The sequence below is a fragment of the Zingiber officinale genome, chromosome 3A (assembly GCF_018446385.1).
Source record: "Zingiber officinale cultivar Zhangliang chromosome 3A, Zo_v1.1, whole genome shotgun sequence".
NCBI classification, from domain to species: domain Eukaryota; kingdom Viridiplantae; phylum Streptophyta; class Magnoliopsida; order Zingiberales; family Zingiberaceae; genus Zingiber; species Zingiber officinale.
Genome location: NC_055990.1, coordinates 165,858,955 through 165,877,363, shown reverse-complemented (window position 1 = coordinate 165,877,363; position 18,409 = coordinate 165,858,955). Strand labels below are relative to the sequence as shown.

Here is an 18,409-nt window from a genome sequence, read left to right as displayed (position 1 = left end):
ATATAAAAATATAAGAATTAAGGAATTAAGAATATATATATATATAAATAAATATATAAATAAAAAAGCAATTTGTCCTCGAATTTCCTTGCCATTTGTCCTCGAATTTCCTTGCAATTTTGATCGATTTTGCATGTCATTTCGATCTATGAATTTCCCTTGCATTTCTCTCTGTTATTTGTTGGGGTTGCGAAATATGTCTTTTAATCCATATCGAAAAGGTCCACTTTTCTATGTAGAAACACGCTCCCCCGGTTAAGGGGGTAACGATCCATTTGGATCTATGAATTTCCCTTGCATTTCTCTCTGTCATTTGTTGGGGTTGTGAAATGTGTCTTTTAATTCATATCGAAAAGATCCACTTTTCTAAGTAGAAACACGCTCCCCCCCCCCGTTAAGGGGGTAACGATCCATTTCATATCCCCTGAGAGCAATGAGTTATTAATTCTTGCTTCAATGTGTTATACTTGTTCCTTCATCCGGCAAGGGGCACCTCGTCAAATAATAGGTATCGTATAAGGGGACCAGGGTAATAAAGGAAGCATCTGACCAGAAGTTGCGAAGCTAAATTGACAAAGCAAGAAGCTCTTTCAATTCTGATACTAAATCCAATCAAAGTTCACGATCACAAAATAAATAATAAAAAAATCTCATGGTGGACAGTCATCGATACAATAGGAAATGAAACTACATATATTTTGACATTTATTAAATCTTAGAACTTCTAGATATCATCTTTAATTTTTTTTTATTATTTTTTGCTCTCTGTTTTTTGAAGTTCGTACTTGATGAAATGTATTGAGAGTTTACTTATATTTGCAAGGCGACTGTTTTTCCCCTAAAAACTGAAAATATACACGATCGAGCAACGTTATGCCTTCAGAATTTTGTAACTTTGCTTGTTTGCATAAAGACCTATGTATCTTTTTTTTTTGCTTGTCGTTGGGAAACTATTAGACATCGGTTTCATATCTTGGAATTATTCTTTGGGCGCTTAAATTACCACAAATTATGATGTTAATATTCTGGTTATTAGCATGATAAAAATAGAACATAAATATTAGATCAGTTAAGTAAATAATGAAGTTATTTGTTTATTATGTTTATATCGGGGAAACACAATAGCCAAGTTGAACAACTTGAGTTGAACTAATCTTGTGAAAATTTAAGGCGCCTTTCATGATTAGTTATTGAGACATACAAAAACTCAAGTTTTTATATGGAAGACAATTAAAATCAACTTGTTGCAACTAATTAATTATTTATATATTACACTCGGCCATCTCCACCACATCATCCTTTTTGAAAACTTTAAATCACCGCTGGTTTCATGATCATAGGTATATATATATATATATATATATATATATAGCCAATGAATGCTAAGCAAAAACAATGTAAACTCACAAATATGCAATAGTTTTCCATGAGTCAACGTTATAGTATGAAATTTTACAAGTGCGATTGATACCACAAGAATTGTCAAATGCAAATATATTTAATGATGAAGATTCTGAATCAGGATACCCTCCACTGCAATCTACCGAGGGCATCAACTATTGCCTTGCGGAAAGCATCATTGTGAAGAATAAACGATGAAATATGACCACCAGTCACCCACCTCACTTCTGATCCAGGCCATGCTTTTTGAAGCTCCCAAACTGAATGTTTAGGAATATACCCATCGTCCTATTTTTATTATCCATGAAAATAAAATCATTAAGGAAACAATAAAGATTAATATATTACATGAATGAGATCAAGTGACAAAAAGAACATGCATGATAACGGACCATAGTGCAAAGTGTAACAAACAATTTAACTTCATAAACATAAAGGAAAAACAAGTCCGTTGGATTTTTGAGAAACATCAGCAAAGGAAACAAAAAACGACGGAATTCTTTATAACGAAATAGATCTTACTGTAGCAGCTACAAAAATGACAGCCTTGGGATATTTGGGAACTGGAAACCTTGTAACATCAGTGAGCGATAACACAGACCGTAACCGCTGTTTGGCTTGTTCTAGAGTCATCCCAGTCTCCTCTTCAGCATCTTCTCTAAGTGCCTCCCATGCTGTGGCGTATTTCAAGACCCCTTCACAGAAAGCTACAACAGCAGAATGAGGAGCGAGAAATGGCAATGTGGCAATTGGTCTAGGATATAGAGATCCTACCATTGCAGCATGAACACCACCTGCACTCACAGAAAAGCTTTGCATTAGAACACGGTGAATGTATTGGAGGAAATAACTATCCAAATCTATTGTTTTTAAATTTTAAATAAGAAATCTATTTAATATTTCAATGCAAGTCTTTTGTTGATAATACGAGGCATATGTACAACGTTATATTCATCCATTACAAGACAGCACAACTCTTAATTTGCCTCTTTTACCCATGCTCAGCCCACATATGCCTGTCTTGCCAAATCCAGCTTCTTCCTCTAGCCAGTGCAACAAACCACGTGATTCCTCGATAGTTACTCTTCCTAGAAGTAGCAAGTCACTCACACAGAGAAGCTTTGCACCATGCTGCAATCTAGGACGTCGAAGACCATAAAATGGGCTGCAGCACATTTCACTCGGTTTAACCAAAAATATAAGGCAAATACATTTGGAAGTCATTTATATATAAGGATCAAAGAATATTTCTATTAGCTTTTAATGTGGAATTTAAATATGTTTTACCTCTCAAGCACCATAGTTGCAATATTCTGCTTCAACAGTGGTCCCCCGAGGCGCAGCCTCCTCTCAAATGTATGGTCTCCAGTGCCTTTGAGCCACAATCAAGTTAACTTATAAAAATGAACATATAAGAATCTTCAAAAACTTGACTTGTTATATTTGAGAGGTGTGACAATCGTCTTGATATTATATTATATATTGCGAGTGTATTCTCTATGTATATGATATTGATCTTAAACTCAATTAATGAAGTTCACGATACAATTCATAGCACGAGGAAAATTATAATTGGATCACAATAGTGGGTATTTCTCAATGTGTAATTATGTACATATTGAAATATTCCTTAGTCGATGAATTGATGAAATTGACATCATCAATTCTATAAGACTAACATATGTTATGCTTCTTGGTTTATCCAAGCAGTTGGTCCTCACTGATTGAAAATATTGGGATGTTGAGAGTGAACATATGAATGTTAGTTAAGAGTAATTAGTTCATTGGATGCAACCTGCTATGAGACTTCATGTGGTTCTCTACATGTCAATGAAGATCTCATTGCAGCTCGAGTATAAATTTCCTTAAACTTGAGGTATTCAAGTTATCTTGGACATGGAGGCTTATACTTTAACATCTTGACAATCATCTAATAGAAGGTGCAAGTCTGGGATGATTGAGTATAAGTTAATATATCTGAATGTGTTTGAATAGCCCACAGAGGATTCACCACTCCTTTTTATAAGGAGACGTATACCATATAACAGCTTGTCAGAATTATTACTTGTACATCAAGAGAATGGTTTTCTTGGACACGTGTTTGAGTAATGGAATTACTACTTGAACTAGATGTGACGTAGTCAGCCTAATGATAACTGACACATAAGCCATGTCCTGAACCAAGTGGGTATAAGATGAGTGAAAGGAATAGACACATAACTAACGGTAGCCGTTGAAGGTTTTAAAAGTGGTTTTGGAATCAACTGTGAGTTCTCAATCAATTAGGGGTCATGATATACTACTAGGTATCACTCGTGATTTATTCGTAATTAATGGTTCATTACGAATGACAACATAACTGGAAATCTATAAGATCACATATACTACGAGTTTATCCAAAAGACATAAAAGTTTAAGAATTGAATTCTCAGATCGAAAGAGATTGAGTATGGTTGGACCAGACGAAGACAAATATGGAAAGTGTTTGGCGCAACGAAAACGCAAATGGGCCACATCTCTTGTAAATGAGTTAGACTCTCTTGGGTTTAATTATAAATCAAATTGGTTTGATTTTAATTAAAGATGGTTTGATTTTTGAATCAAGTGGTTTGGTCTTGAACCAAACTTAAGGCTAATGGATATGGTTTTGGGTTAGCAGGTGCGAGTTTGAATTTACTCTTCAAACTCGTTAGGAGATATATATATATAGATCTAGGTTAGATAGAAAAACACACCAATTGAACTTAACCTAAAATTGTTTTAGGATATGTTCTCCCCTCTCCTCCTTGCCGCCGCCAACCACAAGAGAAGAGGATCTCGTTGTCCCCAAGGCGTAACACAGATGGGGAGTGCATGGTTCTGTGGCTGAAAGGTCCAGGAGTCGATCCCCGGGGTGTCACTGCCTGGGGTTAACGTCTCCGCCATGCACTTTCCACCTGTGTACCTGCATTTACCTCCCTCCATATCCGTGGGACCGGCTCTAGGGGGGCCGCTTATGTGGTGGTTCCACAAGAGAAGAGGATCTCGAAGCTCCACTACCGGCCACCTCTTCCTCTGCTAGTCAGCCATCGGTCACCGCAACAAAGGTTGCTGCCGGTGGTGGTACAGCTGCCCAACGTCGGCTGAAGGTGCTGCCCCAACGGACCAAGCTGCTGCCCTACCACCAGAATTCTGCAGCCCAGCCTTCTTCCGGCCGCCTTGGAGCACTGTTCCGGCAAGCAATAGTTGCTGTCGGAACTCCACCATCACCGGACCTGCTGTCCCTCGCTGGCAGCGAACTTTCCAGCCCCTGAACAGCGGTGTTACCGCTGCAGGTCACTTCATTTCGTACCGTCGGGTTGCCTTATGCTGCCGAATACCGAATCAAATCGTGGATCCTCTCTTGAATCTCTTTGCCTCCCTCCTTTAGCTAGTACCAATGCGGAGACACGACACGTGACTTAGCGAAGTCGTCTCAAGGATATCTTGGCATGGATACAAGTAGAGGTAAGTTTTGCTAGACTTGCTCGTTGAGGTCGTTTTCGCTTTACATCATCCAACAGGTAGACTTCTAACGAAGCTTATTTCTATGATTATGTCGGACACGTGTGTCTTGTGGTTATGTGTGATGCGTGTTTTAATAATTTAGGAAATTATTAGACCTAGTTTTTCAAGTGTAGATTGTTGTAAATTTTATTTATGGACATTTCAAAAAAAAATTTGGATACAAAAACTGTTTCATAATTCGACATAAAATTTTTCAATTTTAGAGATTGTTTCCTAATTTGCTAGGAAAATTGATCTTGGAAAAATATTTCCTAATTTATTAGGAAATTTCCAATCTTGAAAAAATATTTCCTAATTTATTAGGAAATCCAATCTTAAAATTTATTTCCTAATTTGTTAGAAGATCCAATTTTGAAAATTATTTCATAATTTAATTACAAACTTCTAATTTTGGAAATTGGTTCCTAATAAAATATTAGATTAAATTTGAAAATTTATTTCCTAATCTAATTAGGGATCTTGGTTTATAGAAATAAATCTTTTATAATATTTGATTTCCTAATTAATTTATAACAACTACACCATGATTAGTGCATAATTGATGTCATGATTTATGCCATATTAAATGCTATCATATATGTTATGATTTATGTCATGTAAATGCTTTACCTATTTTGAATGTAATTGATAAGACCAAATAAATAAAGAAATCCCTTATTTAATTTTAAATCTTACACCTTCCATTAATATAGTAAAAACTAGAGTTTAATTTCATGTTTGGGTTGTTAACTCACTCTAAGCCTAATTTGAAATTAGGCATGTTTGTACCATTGAGATATGATCTCATGATTAATGGGTTGACTTTTGCTTGAAGCATTAATTTGTTGGATTCGTTCCAAGTTTATGTGGAAAGAGGTGAAGTTGGTTATTATACATATGGTATATATATGTTAATGTGTTATCAATCCGACGTTTATACATATGATAGTTATATATGTGACATATAATTAGTATGTGTGATACCTACCACTAGAGCTAAGAATGGTTTGTTATCTATAGTGGATATCAACCCACATGAAGAAAAATTATCATTTCCCGAATTCAAGGTAAGTTAAATTTGATAAGTGAGACCTCTTTTATGTAGGTGAATTGTTTACATTACATATTCAACTCGAGGCGATGTCTTCTGGACCCAAACCCCTGGTCTGTTCCTGAACCAAAAGGCATTCATAGGTGGGTTCATGGAATCCCAACTATGAATGAAGTGGTCCATCATCCGTGCTCATTCAGCTCTCTTATATGTTCAATTTTGTATTTCTAGGTTAATAGAATAAGAATGTCTTCTGTTAATTTACGCTCGATTTTAGACATGAATATATTTACTGGGCAAACTTCTTGGACTGATTTCGAAACCTTAGAATTGTTCTCAAGGTCGAGAAGATTGTCTATGTCCTTGAAAAGCCTCCTCCCACGAGTCTAGTGGATGATGCAACTTCGGGCCAAATGTTGGCTCATCAGAAATATACGACTAATTCTAAACTTGTTAGTTGCATTATGCTAGCTTTGACGCCTCCTGAAATGCAAAAACAACATGAGAATATGGACACTTATGTTGGGGTTGTAAAGTTGCAAGTATAATCTCACATTAAAAATATATGGAAAAGATCATGGGTTTATAAGAAAGAAATATCTCAATTGCATGAGGTCTTTTGGGTAAAGTCCAAGAGCAAAACCATGAAGGTTTAGACCTAAAGTAGGCAATATCATACTATTATGGAGATATCTAAATTCTTTTCAATCTAACAATTGATATCAGAGCGAGGTCGCCCTAAACCGCCGGAAGAAGTACGAGCTAGAACCATGATCCAAGATCGAACCATGTGGGTGAAACCTTAAACAAGGTGGGGGAGGCCCTGAGCAGGTCGGTGACTTGATGCTTGAGGGCAGTGCCGGCCTAAGGCAACAATAAAATTGGGGCCCATTAGTATTAAAATTTTTTTAAATATACTTAATAATTAAAATTTAATTTTGTCAAATGAAAAAACCGATACTTTTCAAATGTAACCCTTCGATTTCCACAAGTCAAGGTCAGTTATCAATTCCAATGGAGACTTTAATTAATTCCAATGAAACTTTAATTAATGAAATCTTAATTATAATTATTATATTCATATACAATTCTATTAAAGCTATCAATTGATAAAAATTTATTATCAAAACTTGAATATAAAAATTTAATTAATAATTTTGCATCTCAAAAAGATAGAAAACTAAATTTTATATAAAAATTTACTTTTAAATTAATATTTATTTTTTAAAAAAAATTTTAAACCCGCCATTGTCAGTCCCAAGTCTGAATGAAAAAGGGTGAGAGGAAATTTTTTTTTTAAAAAAAAATTATTAAAGACCTAATTTTTTTGGCCTAGGGCCTCATGAAACCTTAAGACGACCCTACTTGAGGGGAGGCCCTGAGCAGGTCAAAAGTGACCCGATGCTCTAGGGGAGATCCTGAGTAGGTCAAGAGTGACTTGATGTTTGAGGGGGGTCTTATGGTCCTTTGTTTGAGAGGGGGGATTGTTGGGGTTGTAAGATTGCAAATATAATCCCACATTGAAAACACATGGGAAAGATCATGGGTTTATAAAAAAAAAATCTCCATTGGCATAAGACCTTTTGGATAAAGCCCAAAAGCAAAACTAGGAGGGTTTAGGCTTAAAGTGGACAATATCATACAATTGTGGAGATATCTAAATTATTTTCAATCCAACGGCTTATATGATTATTTATCATCTTCGTGAGTTATTCAATGAGTAACCAAGATCCGAACTGTTCAAAGTTAAGCTCCTCATTGGCTCAAAGAGGTAGGAGAGTTCATCTACAGTACAGTTTGTACTAAAGATAAATGACTATATTGAGCGGTTGGGATCACTTGGATTCGCAATAGATCATGAGTTAAGTATGGACTTAATTCTACATAGTTTGCCCAATAGTTATTCATTTTATGGTGAACTATCGGATGAACAAACTTGAATCCACTATTTTTGAGTTGATTAATATGCTTAAGACAGTGGAGCCATCGGTTAAGAAGGAATCGAAAGCTGTGATGTTGATTCTTCAAAGAAAGGTTCTAAGAGAAAGTAAAAAACTCATGCTAAAGGGAAGAAAATAGCTTCGAAAGAAGAACCGACACCAAAAAGTTCATGTCACCATTGTGGCAAGACGGGACACTGGAAAAAAAACGATAAGATTTATCTTGAGTCCCTGAAGAAGAAGACAACATCCGATATCCCATCCGCGTCAAATATATTCGTTATTGATTATCATATTATTTCCTCAGGCACTTGGGTATTGGATATAGGTGTGTCTCATATATATATATAATGACATATAGGGGCCGAGGAATAGTAGAAACTAATTAATGGAGAAGTAAATTTACGAGTTGGTAATAGAGCAAAGGTTGCAGCTATAGCGGAACTTATTTGTTAAACCTTCCTAGTGGACTAGTTTTGGCATTGGATAATTATTATTTTGTTCCTTCATTGATAAAGAACATTGTTTCTATTTCTTACTAAAATAGAAAGAGTTTCTATTTAATTTTAGCAAAAATTGTTGTTATATAACTTTAAATGATGTTTTTTCTATGATTGGAAAGTTATCCAATGGTATCCACGTGCTAGAGATACCAATGACATATTCAATATCAAAACGAGTAATAAACGTACTTGAAGAGACCATCAGTTAACCTCCTACACGTGGCATTGCCGCCTTGGCCATAAAAGTAAGAAACACATGTCCAAATTACACAAGTGTGGAATTCTAGAATCATTTGGATTAGATTCATTTGATTCATACGCTTCATGCTTATAAGGGAAGATGACTAAGTTACCTTTTAAGAGAAAAGGTGAACGAGAGAACGATGAATTGACCCTCATACATACCAATGTATGTGGGCCTATATCAACCCATGCACGAAGAGGTTATAGCTACTTCATTACCTTCATCGATGATCATTCACGATTTGGATGTGTACTATTGAGATACAAGTCTGAAGGCTTCGAAAAGTTTAAAGAATTCAAACATGATAGAGAAACAACTTGAAAAAAGTATTAAAATACTTTGATCGGATCGAGATGGCGAATATTTAAGCAAAGAGTTTCAAGATTATCTCATACAATGACATATTGTCTCAATGAACTCCGCATTACACACGAAACACAATGGTGTGTCTAAGAGGCGAAACCGAACTTTGTTGAACAAGACAACTGTTTACTTGCTAAATGGAGTTCCGACTAAGGCAGTCTCTATTACTCCATATGAGATGTGGATCGGTAAGAAACCTCATATGTCTTATTTAAAGATATGTGGTTGTTTTGCTTATGTGAAGACGAATATATCAGACAAGCTAGATGCTAAGTCTGATCAGTGTCTATTTATTAGTTACACTAAGGAAACAAAGGGTTACCAATTCTATCATTCCTGGTAACAAAAGGTGTTTGTTTCAAGGCATGTTGTATTTCTAGAGAAAGAGTTTCTCTGGGAGAAAAACAGTGGGAGTGAGGTTGAACTTGGGGCAATTCATGAAACTCCAATAGACATTGAAGAGATGCCTAATCAGGAACAATAGCCGATTACTCATGAGGATGAGGTAGCGGTTGAACCTATTATTACACCACATTTTCGTACATCTAGTAGAACACGTCTAATTCCAGAGAGAGATGGATTTCTCATAACTGAATTGTGAGACATGTTACTTATTGAGAATAAGGAGTCTATTAGTTATGAAGAACTTCTAAATAGTTCAAAAAACGGACTCATAGTTAAAAGTTATGAAATCAAAAATGGATTTCATGTATGAAAATCAAGTTTGGAACTTAGTGGACCCATCCGAAGGTATTATACCAATTAGGTGTAAGTGGATTTTCAAGAAGAAAACCGACATTGATGGTAATTTGATTACCTACAAAACGAGATTGGTGGCGAAAGGCTATCATCAAAATATGATATTGCCTATGATGAAACCTTTGCATCAATAACCATGCTTAGATTCATTCGGATACTCTTGGTTATAGCAGCTCATCATGATTATGAGATATAACAAATGAATATGAAAACAATTTTCTTTAATAGAAACCCGCTCGAGTATGTATATATGACACAACTGAGGGTTTCACATCGATTGATAAAACCAAACTATTTATGAACTAAAGCAAGCATATAGAGTTAGAACATCCATTTTGATGAGGTAATCATTGGGTTTAATTTCTCATAAAATCCAGATGAACCTTGCGTGTATATAAAGGTTAGTGGGAGTGCAGTCGTGTTCCTAGTATTATTTGTTGATGACATATTGCTCATAGAAAACTATGTGCATGTTCTACAATGAGTTAAATTTTAGTTGTTCAAGACATTCTCCATGAAATACATGGGAGAAGCAACCTATATCATTGAGATTAAGATCTATAGAGATAGATAGAAAAAGTTGCTTTATCTTTTGCAGTCTACATACAAAGATAAGGCGCTAAAACGATTTAGCATAGAAAATTCAATAAAGATTTTCTCCCAATTAGATATGGGATTTACCTTTCGAAGTCTGTGTCCGAGCACACAAGACGAGAGGATATGCAAGAGTCAGATCCCATATGCGTCAGCTTTAAGATCGATCATGTATATTACGTTATATACTAGGTCCGATGTATTGTACGCTCTGAGCATCACGAGTAGATATCAATCGAATCCAGGCATGAATCACTGGGTAGGTGTCAAGGCAATCCTCAACTACTTGAGAAGAACTAAGGATATATTCTTGGTATATGAAATAGGGGTGTAATCGAGCCGAGCCAAGTCAAACTCTTGAATGTTTGAGTTTGACTCATTTATAATCGAACCGAACTCGAACTTTATTTAACGAATATATTCATGACTTACCAGCTTATTTGAGCTTTTATCGAACATAAATGAGCTTAATAAATATAAATTATAAATTTAAATATTCATTGAAACTAAATTATATATTTAGAGAAAATTATAATATTCTTATAAAAATTTATAATTTTATTTTAATAAATAAATTTAATATATTTGTCTACATTTTTCATAAGTAGTGTAAAATCTATAAATTCAATATCAAAACTATTATTTTTTCATTTAAAAGTTAATTCATGTGCTTACTAACGAACATGTTTACGAGCTAACAAGTCAAGTATTATGAATCTTGAGATTGGTTATTTATCTTAACGAACCTCATTAAACGAGCTCAAAAGAGCTTTTATCGAATTAAGCTTCGAATAACTCATGAGCGGTTTGATTCATTTACACCCCTAAAATGGAGAAGGTGATATGGTAATACGTGAGTATACTGATGGCAGCTTCTAAATGGACAAGGATGACTTCAAGTCCCATTCTGAATACATATTCACTCTAAATGAAGGTATAATAAGTTGGAAAAGTTTCAAACAGAAAATCATTGTTGATTCTATCACTGAAACAGAATACATTGGAACTTCTGAAACAGCAAAGGAAGCGGTTTGGATTAAGAAGTTCATCACTGAACTTGGTGTGGTTCTGAACATTGTTAAAGTATTACCAGTTTACTGCGACAACAATGGGGTGATTGCACAGACCAAGGAACCAAGGTCTCATCAACGATCAAAACATGTGTTTTGTCGCTATCACTTGATCAGGGAGATCATAAGTAAACAAGAAATACAAATTGAGAAAATTTTCACCGAAAGGAACTTAGTGGATCATTTGACAAACACTCTACCACAAAGTAAGTTTGAGAGTCATGTCAAGTCCTATGTTATTAGATACCAAGGCGATTGATATTAGGCCAAGTGAGAGTATGTTATATTTAAGAGGTGTCCTAAGACAATCGCCTTGGATTATTTATTGTATACATTCTCTATTATATGATATTGATCTTAAACTCAATTAATAAAGTCCACAATATAATACATACCATAAAAGAAATTGTGATCGGATCATAATTAGTGGGTATCTCTCCATGTGTAATTATTTACGTATTGAAATATTCCCTAGTCGATGAATTGATGAAATTGGACATCATCAATTATGTAAGACTTGTATATGTTATGCTCCTTGGTTTATCCAAGTGGTTGGTCCTCACTAGTTGAGAATATTGGGATGTTGAGAGTTAACGTATATATGCTAGTTAAGGGTAACTAGTTCATTGGATATGACCTACTATAAGACTTCATGTGATTCTCTACATGTCAATGAAGATCTCATTGCAACTCAAGTGCAAGTTTCCTTAGATTTAAGGTATTCAAGTCATCTTGGTTATGGAGGATTAAACTTTGACATCTTGGCAATCATCTCCTAGGAGGTGCAAGTCTGGAATGATTAGATATAAGTCAATATATCCGAAGGTATTTCAATAGCCCACAAAGGATTCACCACTTTATTTTATAAAGAGACGTATATCCTATGATCTCTTGTCAAGATTATTACTCATAAGCCTTCAATTTTTTGTGATACTACAAATGAATTTGTTGTAGCATCCTCTTAAGTAAGAAATTGCACATGGACTCATTTATATTTTCTCCATTATAACCTAAATACTCCATTTTGCAACAAGATATCTTGCTATTTTAAAATATTCAAAAGAAAAGAACAAACCAATTACATGTGAAACAAGAATTTGTGAAGCAAATTGTTGTGTCACCTTTGCACATACTGAACATGTTGAACAATTTTTATAATTTGATGCTAGCAACTAACATTCTTAAAAGCGGTATAAATAAATAAATAAAACTTCATACCTGCTAAATGAACTACACAAGCCATTTTCTGTGGTGGGACTAATTTTGGTGAGAGGAAGGCAACCCTTGCATTATAGCTCTCAGGAGGTAATGCACTGATTAATCTCTCTTCACAAGGTGTCCTAAAAATACCTTCTCTCAAGCATGCATTTTTTGTCTCCCAAACCATCTTCCAAATGGGCTGCACCATAATTGGAGGCAAATTCTGAACTTCAGATATTGGGAAAAGCTGCTTGACCAAGCTCTCTAATAAATCAAGCTTGCTTCCTCCCCATCCCTTCGAAAAAAAGGGTGTGCTTAACTTGGTTCGATGAACAAATGCCCCATATATATGATCCAGGAAATAATGAAGGGCACCTAGGTTTATTGATACCATCTGACTAGAAAACAAGGCAGTACTACACAAACTCTTATAGCACAAGCCACTCTCAATCATCATACAGTTGGATAAAACTTAGTTTGGTCACCATGGGAAATAAAAGGGTAACCTGCAGAAATCATAATTACATGTCACCGAAAATAATAGAAGATTTGCAATGTTCTATAATTTAAAAACAAATAAACAGAGAAATTAGTTGAGTAGAATAACAGATAGACTCGGTGAATATTAGATTGCACCTTTAACTGATATTCATTAGAATTCTCATGCTAGTAAAAGTATGCAGAATTCTCACACAGAGAAATCTACACACATAGAATTGAATGAGGAAATTCTTATTTGACTAACAACTACGAACCAAGCAAATTTCCATTAATTGACTAACAAATTAAAAGACAGAAAACCAAACAAGATAATTACCAAACAACTCAAAGCCAAAATTTAGAATTCAAAATTTCAGTGATTACTAATTATTGGAAGTGAAAACCGGAACTCCTGAACTCAAATCCATGAAATTGAAGTACAGGCGTACAGCCTTTGATGTGGCAAATCACGATTTTAATCAGAATGAAAGACCATAGAAAAATACAATATCTTGTTTATCTAAACCATTAAAAGGCAGTGTGTAACAAACTTCTCTCGACCATTAAAGGACATGTCTAACTTTCAAACATTTAAGGCAGGTGAGGAAGAGTGCTGGCAGAGCAAGCGCAGGTCCTATTTGGATTCTCCTAAATTTGGGGGAGAATACGCTTGGCGCATCATAGGAACACTTACCCATTCTGTTGAAGGGGTAATTCAACAATTAAGAGAAGGGGGCTACCTATCAATATCAAATCATTTCAATTCTTGTCAAATTGAGAATGAATTGCAATCTAGCGACTACAATACCAAAATGTGGCATTCAATTTTTTTTTCCTTCTCCCCCTTTTCTCTCCGTTGAATTGAAAAAAAAGGACAAGAAACACATAAAGGATGTTGGCAACCCTCAAATCAAATTTTCAATAAAAAAAATACAAATTGAAACTTGCGTCCATATGCCAAATTGCTAGTCCCGGATTAATCCTACAACTCAGATGCCCCTGTGCCATGGAATTTATGGCTGGTTCAGAAAACTAAGCGAGACAAGTAAGGAGGCGTCAACGAACTGAATTAGATTCAAGAGCGAGAAACAAACATTTTGAAGTAAAATAACCACATATCTAACAGTAAGAAGAGAAATCAACAGTAAGATCTGCTGAAAACAAAGCTAATGAACGGGACACCTCCCTTCGGATAACAATAAAATTAAACGCAAAGGTAGAGAAAGTTACCTGGTTCTCCATCAGCATCCCATGGATAGCATCCGAAGCGAATACCTCACTTCAAAAGAGAAGAATAAAAAACCGACTATCGAATCTGTCCTCAGCAGAAAGAAGAATCATAATAAAACAGAAGCAATTGCGGCAAGCGAGATAGAATGGGTTGAGAAAGGGACAGGAAAAGGAAACGCGGAGATCATCGAGGGGTACAAAACCAAACGATCAGAGAGAGGAAGTCCGGAAAGAAAAGGTGCAGATATAACTGGGGGCGGAATCAGTAGGGAGATATTGATAATAATTTCTAATTGTTCTAAGATTTTGATCCAATCCAAACCGCTCGATCGAAGGCCATCATCCCCACGATGAACCGCTACGATGGACGGAAGAGTGGAATCGACTGCCAGAGCAAAACAGATGTTTTTTTTTTAATTTTTTAAATGATAAGGATTTTTAGAATTTATTCATAAATAAATCATACAATCGAATAAACACATTAACACAAGTTTAAATGTGACCTCATAAATTACGATCTTCTCAAGCTAATGAGAAGAGTAATAAGTCAATCTAGGTCTAAGCAGTTTCTCCTAGCGCTTCCTTGGTTGTCGTATGTTGTTGTCCTTTCTTCCTTTTCATCCGTCTTTCAGAAGGCTAACTCTTTCTAATTTTGTACATTGCAAAATCTAAAGAAACTCGAGTTACATTCGAGTGTAATCTAATTACAACAAGAATAAAAGAGATGAAGGCACGACACGCATGCCGTATTTTGAATTACAACATTACACACATCCAATCACATTGGGGTTAAAGGGTCATAACCATGCACCATGTCATTTATATTCACAATATACTAATGACATAAAATTTACTATGATTGGAGCAACTAATTTTGCATACTCATTTAGGAGTTGCTGCCATGCCCGAGACACTACCCACAATACCAACTATGTTTCGTTCTAAACAAAACATCTCTAGCCGAGACCTTGTTGGTCACACACCAACTTCGTTTTGTTCCAAACAAAGTAACTCTATTCGAGACCTTGTTGGTCACACACCAACATTCGGTCATGACTCAAGATTTGGTCGAAACTCAGAATCTAGCCAAGACTCATAGTCTGGCCAAGACTCATAATCTGGCTGAGAGTCTTGTGTGGCCGAAACTCACAATTTTGCCATTCATAGAAAACCCTATCATGCAATTTCTATATCATATATAAAAATTCTAATAACTTAGCATATCCCTTCGCAAGTGGCTCTGATACCACTGTAAGGGAATAGGTTGCTAAACACGCAAACGCGCAGCGGAAAAACCTATTTCCTCCAGAAGATCCATGCGAAGGGAAACATAATTTTATACTAAGTTAGATCTAAAGACATGATACAGTTATACCTTTGAAGCGTGCTCACGATCTCTCGACAGCTCAGATCACAGCACGATCAAGCGTTCGCGCCTCTACGGTATCCACATTTACAAGTCTTGTCTTTGTTTGTCTCACAAACTCAACAAGATGGAGAAGAACACACAAGGTTGTGCTAGCAACCTTCAAGGGTGTGTTCGGCCAAGCAAGGAAAGGAGGAAGAAGAAGAAGCAAAGAAACCTTTCACCTTCTCAAGTGATGAAAATCTTATGAAAAATATCATCCAAATGATATTTATAGTCATCCCATGGAATATCAAGAGTCTCCACCCTTTCATCTTCTAATCCAATGACTCAAAATCAACCATTCAATCTAATGGTTGAATTTTGACCATTTAACTTCCTTGGTGAACTCAAGTTCACCCAATGAGTCTAACCCATTGATTCCCATGCAATTCGACTCAATCCAACAATTAGATCTATTTGAGTCTAACTCAATGAGTCTAATTCGGATTACACTTAATCCAATGAGTGGGTTCATTCGAGTCTAACTGAATGATTAATCCAAAAAGCCTAATCATCTCATGATTGGCTCTTAGAGCTAATTACTAACACTATAAAAGGTATAACTAGTTATTAATTTCCGCATCATAACTAGTTCATCTTTTGTATAGATCTTCAAAAATCAAACACAAGAGGTTATCGGTTTTAAGTTATCGTTTTGTTATCGATTTTATTTTTTGATTTCATGTTTCGATAATGTGTTTCTATTGAGGTCTCTATAGTTAAACCTAGTTTACTATAAGAAGTTAAATATCCAATTTCTTTGTGAGGCTTTGTCTAGGAAGTGGTGGATGATCTCATACCCAAGAAGGCCTAGTGCCTCGTCATGTTTAACCTGGAAGCCGATCTTAGAAATAGATATTTGATAACTTCTGTAATATGGTTTAACTTAGGAAGATCACATCGGTTGAACTTGGAGTAAGAATGTTAAGTTTCATTCCCAATCCAAGTTTAACTTATAAAGGGAAATTTGGATTAATAATGTTAAGCATCGTTTGCAATCCAAATTTAACTTTAGTAGAGCATATGGGTAGCTAGGATAGTTCTATGTTTGTACAAATTTTTATAAGGGGAACTAGGATGATATTCCGAGTAGCAACCAACAGGGGGGTTGGATAGCTAAGCCACCCCCAATTTACGATTTCTTCTCTACAAGGTTAGTGCGCACAAGCGAAAATACAAAAACTTAAACAAAAGCAAACAAGAGAGACAAGCGCTAACACAAATCATTTACGTGGTTCGGAGATTGCTTACTCCTACTCCACGGCATACCCTTGAGGTGGACGAACCCTTGATCCTTCGGTGGATCAATCCCCGACAATCTCCGGCTAGAGCTTACTCCTTCTCGGTGGCGTACAACCTCTCACAAAACAATCTTCTTCTTTTACAAGATGGAGATTAAGGGCAATGACTTAAGAGTTATTCAACTAGCATGAGTAACCTCCTTCATACCCAAAGCTTCCCTTAAATAAGAGGAGAGAGTTGATCATCATATCAACTCATCTCGGCACCAGTCGACTGGCAAAACCATCAGTCGACTGGTGCTACCATTGGAGGTAGCCAACGGCTACTTTGCATCACCAACGGTTTGCCAACAGTCATTTACTAGTCGACTGCTAAAACTAGCAGTCGACTGGTAGCTGTTGGCTGAGCGAACAGAATGTTTCTGTTCGCAGCCAACCGACTGCTAAAACTAGCAGTCGACTAATGCAATCGACTGCGCAGTTGACTGCTAAGATTGCACATACACACACTTATCCTCTCTGAAGTCGCCCTTGAAGTCCTCTTCCTCAACCTTCGTCCCTCATATGCACCCGAGCTCGCAGCTCCTCTCCGTGCCATCCTTCACATTGCCTTGAAGTCCGCTTCTCTCAACTCCACTCCATTGCTCCTCGTCCGGCAGTCCCTCGGATGTCTTCCACACCATCCTTCACCGACTTAAGGATCCGAGCCCTAGGATGAGCTTCCCAAGCTTAGCTGCGCCAAACTTCTCATTGTAAGTGTACAAGTGTAAAAAAATTTGGTTGGTTGGTCAAAGGAGAATCGTACCAGTTCCACTGCACAAAAATTTTGTACAAGTGTCGAACCTTTTCCTAAACAATCTATTGTGTTCTTTAGAAGTTAAATTAGGAATCACAAATAGAACTTAACATTATTGATTCCAAATTTAACTTATCTGTTTTTAATGGTTTAGACTTTGATCACAAGCGGAACTTAATACTATTGATCCAAATCAACCTATGTTATAAATTCAATTAAATATTAATTTCCAAAATTGGCTTCCAGGATTACATGGCGAGGCACATGACCTTCTTGGATATGGGAGCATCCACCACCGCCTAGACAAAGCCTTTTAAAGAAAGCTAATATTTAATTTCCTTATATAACTCTAGGTTTAACCAAAAAGAACAATCGAATCACAAATTCGAAAAATAAAAGAAAAGAAACACAACTTCCAATATCTAATCCGAAAATCTAGAATCTAATGTCTCTTGTGTTTGGAATTCATACAAAGAAAAACTAGTATGATACGGAAAATAATTACTAGTTATACCTTCCTTTGTATACAACGACTTCTTGATTTTCTACCGTATTCCTCTTCTTATCCCGGACGTTGTATGGGAAACGATCTACCGTGATGAGA

General features: G+C 35.9%; 1 protein-coding gene across 1 annotated transcript; it reads right to left on the bottom strand.

Annotated features, from left to right (window-relative positions):
- Positions 1-1,383: 1,383 nt before the first annotated feature.
- On the bottom strand, positions 1,384-14,612 carry LOC122053433 (protein ABHD18-like). The gene is made up of 6 exons (XM_042615486.1): positions 14,361-14,612; positions 12,669-13,156; positions 2,689-2,773; positions 2,397-2,566; positions 1,924-2,195; positions 1,384-1,689 (listed from the first exon to the last, which is right to left on the bottom strand). Exons 2-6 carry the CDS (start codon positions 13,105-13,107, stop codon positions 1,519-1,521), a joined length of 1,137 nt encoding a protein of 378 aa, XP_042471420.1. The 5' UTR covers positions 13,108-13,156; positions 14,361-14,612; the 3' UTR covers positions 1,384-1,518.
- Positions 14,613-18,409: the final 3,797 nt, after the last annotated feature.

Excerpts from the sequence above, each read along its gene's own strand:
- LOC122053433 (XM_042615486.1), bottom strand. The coding sequence starts at position 13,107 with ATGATGATTGAGAGTGGCTTGTGCTATAAGAGTTTGTGTAGTACTGCC. Across the intron at positions 2,774-12,668 it reads TTGTGTAGTTCATTTAGCAG|GCACTGGAGACCATACATTT; the intron begins GTATGAAGTTTT and ends TGTGGCTCAAAG. Across the intron at positions 2,567-2,688 it reads GCAACTATGGTGCTTGAGAG|CCCATTTTATGGTCTTCGAC; the intron begins GTAAAACATATT and ends AATGTGCTGCAG.